The sequence below is a fragment of the Neltuma alba genome, unplaced genomic scaffold (assembly GCF_004799145.2).
Source record: "Neltuma alba isolate B1F8T4 unplaced genomic scaffold, ASM479914v2 tig00006689_pilon, whole genome shotgun sequence".
Taxonomy (NCBI): Eukaryota; Viridiplantae; Streptophyta; class Magnoliopsida; order Fabales; family Fabaceae; genus Neltuma; species Neltuma alba.
The window spans coordinates 1-9,533 of NW_021634547.1; the positions used below are offsets into that span (position 1 = coordinate 1).

The following is a 9,533-nucleotide window of genomic DNA, read 5'->3' on the forward strand; positions in this document are numbered from 1 at the left end:
TACTCCAGCCCGGCCTACGATGAATTCATGAGCACCACATGCAAAAGTTTATAGTTTGATGACACGACCAGTAATATTGATTTTTTTTTTTTTATATTTACGACGAGTAATATTGATAGCTAATATAAATATCTTGGATTATTAATTTATTCAAAGGGCGAGACACTATATATCCTTAAGTATTACTCTTCCAATCTTTAATATAGATTTAATTATTGAATTGATTTTGACTCTAAATATAAAACTCAATAATCATATTATCATTTTTTTTTCTAAATTACCTATATTAATACTCATTCAACCATAATTAAACAGGAAAAGGAGTAAGGATGTTAAAAAATGATTATGGTGTTTCAAATAAAAACATGTAATGTTTTTTATAATTAACTACTTTATTTAACTTCTTTAATATAATCAAATTATTAAATAGGTCTTATATTAAGGATCGGAAGAATATATTTAAAAGGGGATTAGATTACAACGTTATTTAAATATAAAAATAAAAGGCTTAATTGATAAATTTGTTCTTCCAAAGTCCAATTCGTATCCTTGTCTTTGGTGCGATACATTTTTGGAAGTTTAAAAAGATTAGCGTGATGTCATCTTATAGGAATGCTTGATCAGCGTCGATCGTTAGTTGAATAATTCTTAGGACTAAAGGGTAATTTTGATCTGTAAATTTGTTTGAAAGAGTAATTGGTATCTTGAACTTTCTACTAGTGCTGTTTTTTTTTTTTGGCTTTGTTTGTTATCAGCATTCAAATAAGAAGGAGGATTCAATACCTGATTATAACCCCCATTATTGGGTTATGATTATATGCGCTCGTCATCCATTTGCCAATCTGCAAATGGGTCTCAACCTTCAAAGGCACACGTGGACAACTAAATGCTATTCAAATCTTATTAATTAAATATATTCAAATCCAATAATATTATATCTGACCCGATGTTAAACGAATCGGATATTATGAATTTTTAAGAATATAGTAATTAGTTGTTTTAAATAATTTCTCATTGAGTGGGATGTAGAATCTTTTTCAAACAGGTTAACTTTGTAACTTGCAACTTCGTATTGTTAGTGATAGAGTGATACTAGTGCAGTGATATATTGAAATTTAGCCCAAATTGCTTTAATTTGTCTTTTACACCTTATGTTAGTTAGTGGTGCCTACAAGTAGGTTTGGACATGCCTCTGCTTGCTTACGACTGGGTTTGAGCAGGTCCGGGCCTGCCCATGAACATGTGAATGCTTGCTTGCATGCAATTTAAGGGCGAGTTTGGACTTAAATTTGCTGAAGGGCAATCCCATATCTTTTTGATTTGAACACTGATAATCGACAAATATTGCGTCAATAAGAAGTATATAATTCGAATTGCTGCTCTAGATAAATTTCTGGGGAAAATTTATCCCCTGACTAGAGTAAAAATTGTTTACCTAACAGTCAATATTAGTCAAATATTACAATGGGGTGGCATCGTTTCATTTTTAAACCATGAAGAACTTTTACAACAAATTTATTCCTTAACCCAAAATAAAATTTCCCTTAATTATATTTGTGTTTTTTTTCTTAGTGAGATAAGAATATCCTTCACGAATAATAGAAAATAATAATTAATCTCCTTTAAAGCATGATGGGTAAAATATACATAATCCTCTAATAAATCTAATTGTTAAGTTGATTTTAGTCATAAAAATAAAATTTATTTCTCATAATTATCAATTTTTTCTAAATTATCTTTGTTGATATTTTCTCAATTATAATCAGTGGGAAAGAGATGATTGAGAAAGATGATTATAATGTCTTAAAAAAACATGTCATATTTTTTTATAATTTCTTACTTATCTGACTTTCTTAATTTAATTAAATTATTTAAATAGCTATTATATTAAGGAATGGAGGAGCATTTTCAAATAGTTTACTTTATATACAAAGACTAGGAATCGAGTCTTCTAAGCTCTAACCAATATGTGAATTCTCATAACCTATATGAACCTAAATTGGTTTATACTACCTTTGGTCTTAATTATAAATATCATTTATAATCTATAATAAGATCTTATAATTAGGACCAGAAGTAATATTTGTTTTTTGTATTAAGACTAAATGAGTTTTATGTATTGCACAAAATTTAAAAATCAATCATATTATAAATATTTGGCCAAAAATCATGTTATCAAAGATTTATAAATAATTCAAATTACTAGAAATTTTTATATCTCTTAACAATTATAGCTTAGCATTACATATTGGGAAAATCACAAAAAAAACTACCAAAATAGAAAAATTACACATAGGATTCGTTCACAAAAATTATTGTCAAAATCTATACTATTATTGTTAAAACACATACTAATATTGTCATGGGTCTTATTTGCCATTTTTCTATTTCAGCAATTTTTTTTTGGGATTTTTCCTTACATATTTATATGAAGTTTTAAATGAGTTACAATATTTACAATTTGTGAATATTGTATTTTTCCATTAACTGACTTCCAAATATAACTATACTGAATTCAGCATTGATAGTGATTAAAGGAGAAAATTACATATTTCACTTTTTCTTTTGGGTTATAAAATTTGAAATTTCAAACTTGTGTGAGAAGGAGGGGATGACAAAAGCTTGACTGTGACTTAATAATAATGAAATAAATGTATATGTCCATTTTTGTCATACGTATGATTTGTTTGTTTGTACTTGTCCCTGCCCCATTCATTTCAATTATGACAATAACCAACCCTATTATCCAATCAATTTGGTGCTTGAATTTAAGGGAAAAATATTATGACACGTAAATTTTTTTTTTAAAACAATCTATAATATGTTATTAACAAATTTTAGTAAGTATATTATAAAATTTAAACCTACCACAATACACATTCGCTTAATTTAATAGCAGGGTAAATCAAGAAATAAGTCACAAGCTCAAAATATAAGAATTGTTTGTTTGTTTTTTTTTAACCAACGACATGTACGAATTTAAAGGTGTAGTTTTCCTCATATTTTATTATATTAATATAATTTCATATTTCATAAGTCGTTTCATAATTTTATCTAAATTTGGATTAATGAAATGTTGAGTCTGAAAATATTAGCTTTTTTAAAAGATTCATTTGGCAACTAATCTTGGGTGTGAATGCTAGTTTAACGACTAGAAAGCCACAAAAGAAAAATATGTGGAGTTGTGGACCAAAATTAACTCATGTTTGAGTGACTTGATCGAGATTGATTAGGTTAATTTATACCTAAAACGTTTTGAGATTCACATGAAAATAAAATGAAAAAATATTTCATAAAAACAAAGTTAAAAAAAAAAAGAATAATAATATTTCCACAGACTCTGCAAAATGCGACGTAAAAGAGGTTTAATTCCCAAGTTTTTTGTTGATTCTAATTTAACTAACTGATCAATAACAAAAATATAATTCAATGATAACAGTAAAATCATTTAAGAAATGTATTAAATTAAAAATATATACCTTATATGGTTGAATAGATATCTTAAGGACCAAAATCAAATAAAAATTTCATCCCACAAAAATAATTCTAATTTCAAATTTCAAACTGCAGATGTTTTATTGAATTATCATTAATTTTAAAATTTCGACAAATTTTTTTAAAATGCATAGATTATTACAGTTCGTAAGAAAAGTTCAAAATTTGATCGCCAAAAATATTTTAAAAATAAAGGATATCTTGATATAAATTTATCATGATGTGGTATTATAATTTTCTCAAAAGAAAAAAAATTTAAAAATAAAAGAATGCCAAGTTAGATGTGTCCATTTCAAAGGCCTAATTAATAAAATGCTTGAGCTCATGCTATGCCTACATGGTCTAATATTTGGCACTTAGGTAATATTTATTTAAAAACTAGGTGTTATTATTACTTTCCTTTCTTGGGATTAGCGAACACTGCTTTTATTTATGTTTAGGTTAATACATCTCTCAACATTTTTCCCCTTCCTTTTTATAATTAATTATCATATGATCATCTCATTTGTGGGTAGATGGATGTTCTCCTCCCCATCAATCATTATCATGCTTTATAATTAATTAATATTACCTCTGCTAGTTAGGCCTTACTTGTATTAGTTAATCATAATTTATTTGTAGAAAAATTATACTCCTCCAGTCCTACAAAAAAGGTCTTATATTTAGGACTGAAAGAATAATTTTTTTCTCAAAAAAAATATTTTATTAATATTTTTGGTTTAATTTTAATTTTTTTATCAAAATATTGTTGGAAAGAACCAAAAAAATATTATTACATTGTTGCATGCATGTATCTTAAGAAAATGGTTAGATATTAAACGTACACACGTCTCTTCTGGTGGGATTTATCATTATCAATCCTAAATGGTTTTTTTTTTTGGGTTTAATTGGAGGTAATTTTATTTAAGATGCTATCAGATTACTAAATATAAACACTCCTTTTAATCGAAATATGAATCTTCATTGACCATGTTACGGACTAATTCCTTCTTTTAGATTCAAACCCATCGTTTTCGATCCTAAATATTTGCATACAAATGTGGAGGCCTGTGCAGTAAGTTAGACGAACCCCGTTGGCAAAAAACAAAAATATTGAGACGAAGCCCAGCCCAAAAATACTCTGGACGCGTATAATCTTCAGCTGGGCCATTAAAATGGTCTAAATTGATAATTTATTTATAGATTTCATTGAGACTAATTTCTTGGGTCTGATCATGGAGCCTAATTCAGTTTTTACTTCCTCGGGTCATTTTTACGGAGGGATTTTTTTTTTCAAAGCTTGTGATAGTCCAAATTATAATAATAAAAAAAATGACTTAGCGCATTAAGTTTCTTTTTTTGTCAAAATTAATCATGAGGGAGAGTGATTACATAATGCATTTTAGGGAGCATTAGAATATGTGTAGACATGACTCCTCTGGTCCTATTTATAATGCAGCAAGAAAACATTTTTTTATCCTATTTATAAGTTACTTTATTAAATTTTTAACATGAATGTACTATTTTGTTTTTTATTTATTATAGTGTAGATAATTATTTTTTGAAAGGTGTATATATTAAATAGGGGTAAAGTTAGAAAGTTATTATATTTTAATGAAGAGTTAATACAGTTTAAGATTATTCTTAATTTATGTGAAATATATTGAAAGTGTCTTATAAATAAGATAAGAGAAGTATATTACTATTTAAATAAAGGGGTGGTTGGAATTAGGCAAAGCCACTTTTAAAAAGTATTTTTACACAAATTGAGATAAAACTCTTTTCATGTACTTGTTTCGTATATCGTAAAATTATTTTTAAAATATAATTTAATTTCTATTCAAGCACCCAATAAAGATACCTTTGAAAGCAATTCTAAACCTTGATGTGAGACTGGCAATTAATATTTACAGATGATATTTATAAGTCATGGTTATAAAAGATTGACTTCTAGTTGTACTAATAGAATCTGGATATCTTATGCATGAATTCTATATCAAATATAGATTATTTATAAAATAAGACGTATAGTGAGGGAAGATACAGTTTAAAAATAGACTAGACCCTACACACTTTTACCTTGTAGCATTCTGCTATATGTCATGAACATTTGCCAAATTTCATTGAAAGAAAATCAAAGTAAATTGAAAACGCAAAAGGCCAAGAACAAGAACAGAGAGAGCCACAAACACATTCTGGCATTATTATTTTCTTCGCCATTTGGTAACACACAATGCTCACCACCACCACCACCACCATCATCATCCACAGTCAAATTAGTTGGAGGAGGATGAGAAACCACAACATCCGCATCTGCGGGAGAAGACAACTGATTTTGCTCCTCTTGGCTTTCTGGTGCAACCAACACTGCCATTGGAGCCAATGAAGCTTCATTCATCAAAAGGGCATTCAAACAAACATGTCATTCACCAATGGATCCTAAACCATATGCACTAACATACAACTCTCTTTTTGTTACCACTATCTGATATTCAATACTATTCAGTTATATTTGAGCATTGTTAGACTCAGCTGAGATGACTCCCTCGAGGTAATTTATGTTTTTTCCCCCCCATTAACAAGGTTTGAATCCTCGACTTTGTTTATATTAACTCTCTTTTATTTGATCCAGCTATCGTTAATATGACTTAGATGCAGTTCTTATCTGGTTTTCTAATCGAAACCTAACAAATGAATGATTTTCTAATCAAAGATGACATGAGTATGACTCAATTCAAGAATGGATATTAATTTTTTTTCCCCCTTTGCAGAAAGTAGAAAACAATACCTGGACAAAGACTGAGGGGAGGAATTGAGATGAAGCAGTTTAAAAATGGCAGAGAAAGAGGAGGACCAACAAGAGTAATTGGTGTTGCTGTTATAAGAGAGCACAAGCACTTGAACCCATCTTCAGCTATCTGATTTAGGGCTCTACAGCAACTATCTTCTATGGACAAGGAATTCTTGCTTTGGTTCAAACACTTTTGGAGATCTATGTTTGGCACTGAACATCCATGATCTGTCTCAGAGTTAGCTTTGGGAAGAGCTAACATAATTAGTGTGAATAATAGACAAGTAAACCTCAGGGGAAGAAGCATCCTTCTGCAATTCACAGCCACAATTGGAAATCAGAAACAATGTTTGCATTAATATAAACAAAAAGCTCAAGCTGAGGTTTGTGCCAACTACGAAATTCCTATATTGGCCTTGCTATTATCTCGTACTTGTGAATCTCCTAATCTGAATTTGAATGGCCAGCTTCTGACTTAATGCTGGGGATAATTAATTTTAGACCATGATTAAGTAAATAGATTAGTCTTGCTGCTTTTAACTGAGAAATTAAATGCAGTCTCGTGTTCTTATGCAGTCTTCCTGCTGATTTGTCCTCTGTGTGCGTGTGTTTTCTTTTCCTTTTTAAGTGCTAACGTTGGCACACCAAATGCTTGAAACATGATTGTTGCAGGGGTGAAACGGTAAATTTATGACCTTTCACACTGATTGTGAGAAGTGTCACCAGTGGACCATGAACATGGCATGAGCAACTGGAGAAAAGAGAAACCATGATAGAAATATATACATATATACATATATACATATATATATAGAGAGAGAGAGAGAGACCTATATTACTCTTCCGGTCCTTAATATAAGACCTAATTGTTGAGTTGTGCTAAATATAAGACATATTTATCATATTTATCAATTTTTTTTAAATTATCCCTATAGATACTCTCTTAATCATAATCATAATCAAGTAGAAGAGAGAAGGGGATACTAAGAAAGATAATTATGGTGTTTTAAAAAAAAAAGTCATATTTTTTATAATTAACTAACTTTTTTAATCTAATTAAATTAGTTAAATAGATTTTATATTAAGGACCGGAGAAATATTAGAGTCTTGCAGTAATTAGTTGCTGTCTGATCATCTGATATGTTCATAGTTCTGTACTTGCGTTGTTGCATTGAATAATATCTGCTCTTTTATACATAAAATTGACAGTGAGATTGAAAATTGTGTTATTCACAATGAGTTGAGTTTGTTTGCTTAGTCAGCACCAGATAGCACAATGCTGTGTAATAGACAAACTCATCGGATGAGGCTATCTGACCTGTCAAGTAGGGCCTCCCACCCCATTCTATGGATTTCTCTTAAAAGGTAGCAGACAAATAGGATTCGTCCATGGCTTTGTAAATAGTGTTTTCACTGCACACGCATTTCAATAAAAATAAAAACTTTTTTTTTATTTCCAGCAACTCATATACAATACAGTACAAATACTCATAAATAAATATGGTAAAACTTCCCAATGTGGGTCTGAAATGATGTAACCAAAAACTCTAAACCACCAACAACAATCACACCCCAAAGAATAGATTTTGCAAGCTATGATAGGTACAATAACACAAGAATTCAGAATACAAATGGTGACACATGAGGAAGCTTAGTAGCAGTTGAGAAGACCAACAAGTGCTGAAGCAATGAGAAGAAAAGAGGCCGGCGAGAAAGTGGAAGAAGAAATAGCAGAAGATGGAGTCAGATCAGTTCTCCCTGCTGTTGATGACGGCGGTGTATTGGTATTGTCCACCGGTGAAGATGGTGGGGTTGTGTCTGATTCAGGTGCCTCAGAAGGCGTCGTTGGCGTTGAAGGTGGAATGGAAGACACTGCATCAAACAAACAACAAGAACATCATGTTAATAATTAGTAATATCATAGTCTAAGCCTGTCTGGGAATGTGTTTGAAGTGGCTTTTAGCCATCCTAAAATGCGATTTTGGTGGAAAAGACACATAGATTGCTCCTGTGAGTGTTTAAGACCTCTTAAAGCAATCATTTTTTCTTTTCTTAAGACAAACTTTTTCTCACATATTTATTTTGTACAGCATAAAAATACTTTTTTAAAAGCTAATATGAAAGGACACTTCAAAGTGACATGAAATAGACTTATTTTTAATGGACATGCCAAAACAAAAAGATTTGGAGAGAAGCTTGACCCTTCAAAGATATGCACTTTTGTAGAATTATTTGTTGAGTTTATGAGGCAAAGGAGTACCTTGAGGACTAGGAGATGAAGTGAATCCAGAGGGAGCTGATGCTGGTGAAGCAGATGGGCCTAGAGATGAAGGTGCTGTGATTCATATATTAACAGTTTAACACATCATCAATATCATTAAAGTCTAAAATTTATAACAGGTCACATCATTCAAATTCAGAGTTGAAATGGGAAAATTGCTATATCGGGATTACCTGGAGCAGGAAGTGGTGAACCAGAGGCTGAGAAAACAGAACATCAGAAATCAGCCCTCAATGGAAAAACCATATCAAAACTAAATTATGAGTTACATAATGAGAATATATATATATATATATATGTATGTATGTATGTAGTATGTATGCATATATAAAATATCATACCTTTGCATTGAACAGGGATGCGAGGCATGCGACAGGCACGTGGGAGGGAGATGGCCAAGGTTCTGTTAATAGGTAACTGAAAGGGAACACTGCCGGTAACGACGAGGCAGAGACAATCCATGCTGCCGCTGGTCAGAGTCTTGAGAGAATCGCAGCACTGGGTGGTGGGTGCGGAGGAGCCGCCGCCGGCGGAGCTGTTTGTCAGGTAGTTCATACAAGGTGTGAAGGTATTTAAGATCGACGCATTACATGGGGTGCTAATCTGTCCTCTCGCCGGAGCAGCCATCACCGCCACCATCGCCACCACCAGAAGGAACCACCTTGGCTGAAAACTCTCCATGTCTCTCTGTTCTGTTGTGTTCTGTTGGTTTGTAGGCGTTTTGGAAACTGAGGGAATTAATCAAAGCAAGTGTTTCTGATGATTTGGATGAGAGGAAAGGGATTTGTGGAAGCTTTATATAGATGGAAGTGGAGGGGAAAGTGTGAGGAACTTGAATTGGAAGTTGGTTTAGGAGATCAACTACTTTAACTAATGTTTCACAAGTGGAAGATTTTGAAGTGAGTTGGTAAGATTGGCGTGTTCTGTTTTTTCAGCCTGAAATTGGCGTGTTCTGTTTTGTGACCTCTTATATATTTAGATATTTTT

General features: G+C 31.3%; 2 protein-coding genes across 2 annotated transcripts; both read right to left on the reverse strand.

The window, feature by feature from the left end:
- Positions 1-5,715: 5,715 nt before the first annotated feature.
- LOC114750922 (uncharacterized) lies at positions 5,716-6,527 on the reverse strand (the record flags this gene model as incomplete). Its single annotated transcript, XM_028939565.1, has 2 exons — positions 6,263-6,527; positions 5,716-5,862 (listed from the first exon to the last, which is right to left on the reverse strand). Coding segments are annotated over exons 1-2 (412 nt in total), but the record flags the coding sequence as incomplete, so codon positions are not given.
- Positions 6,528-7,693: 1,166 nt separating this feature from the next.
- On the reverse strand, positions 7,694-9,232 carry LOC114750923 (classical arabinogalactan protein 9-like). Its single transcript, XM_028939566.1, has 4 exons — positions 8,888-9,232; positions 8,720-8,746; positions 8,526-8,600; positions 7,694-8,137 (listed from the first exon to the last, which is right to left on the reverse strand). Exons 1-4 carry the CDS (start codon positions 9,225-9,227, stop codon positions 7,917-7,919), a joined length of 663 nt encoding a protein of 220 aa, XP_028795399.1. The 5' UTR covers positions 9,228-9,232; the 3' UTR covers positions 7,694-7,916.
- Positions 9,233-9,533: the final 301 nt, after the last annotated feature.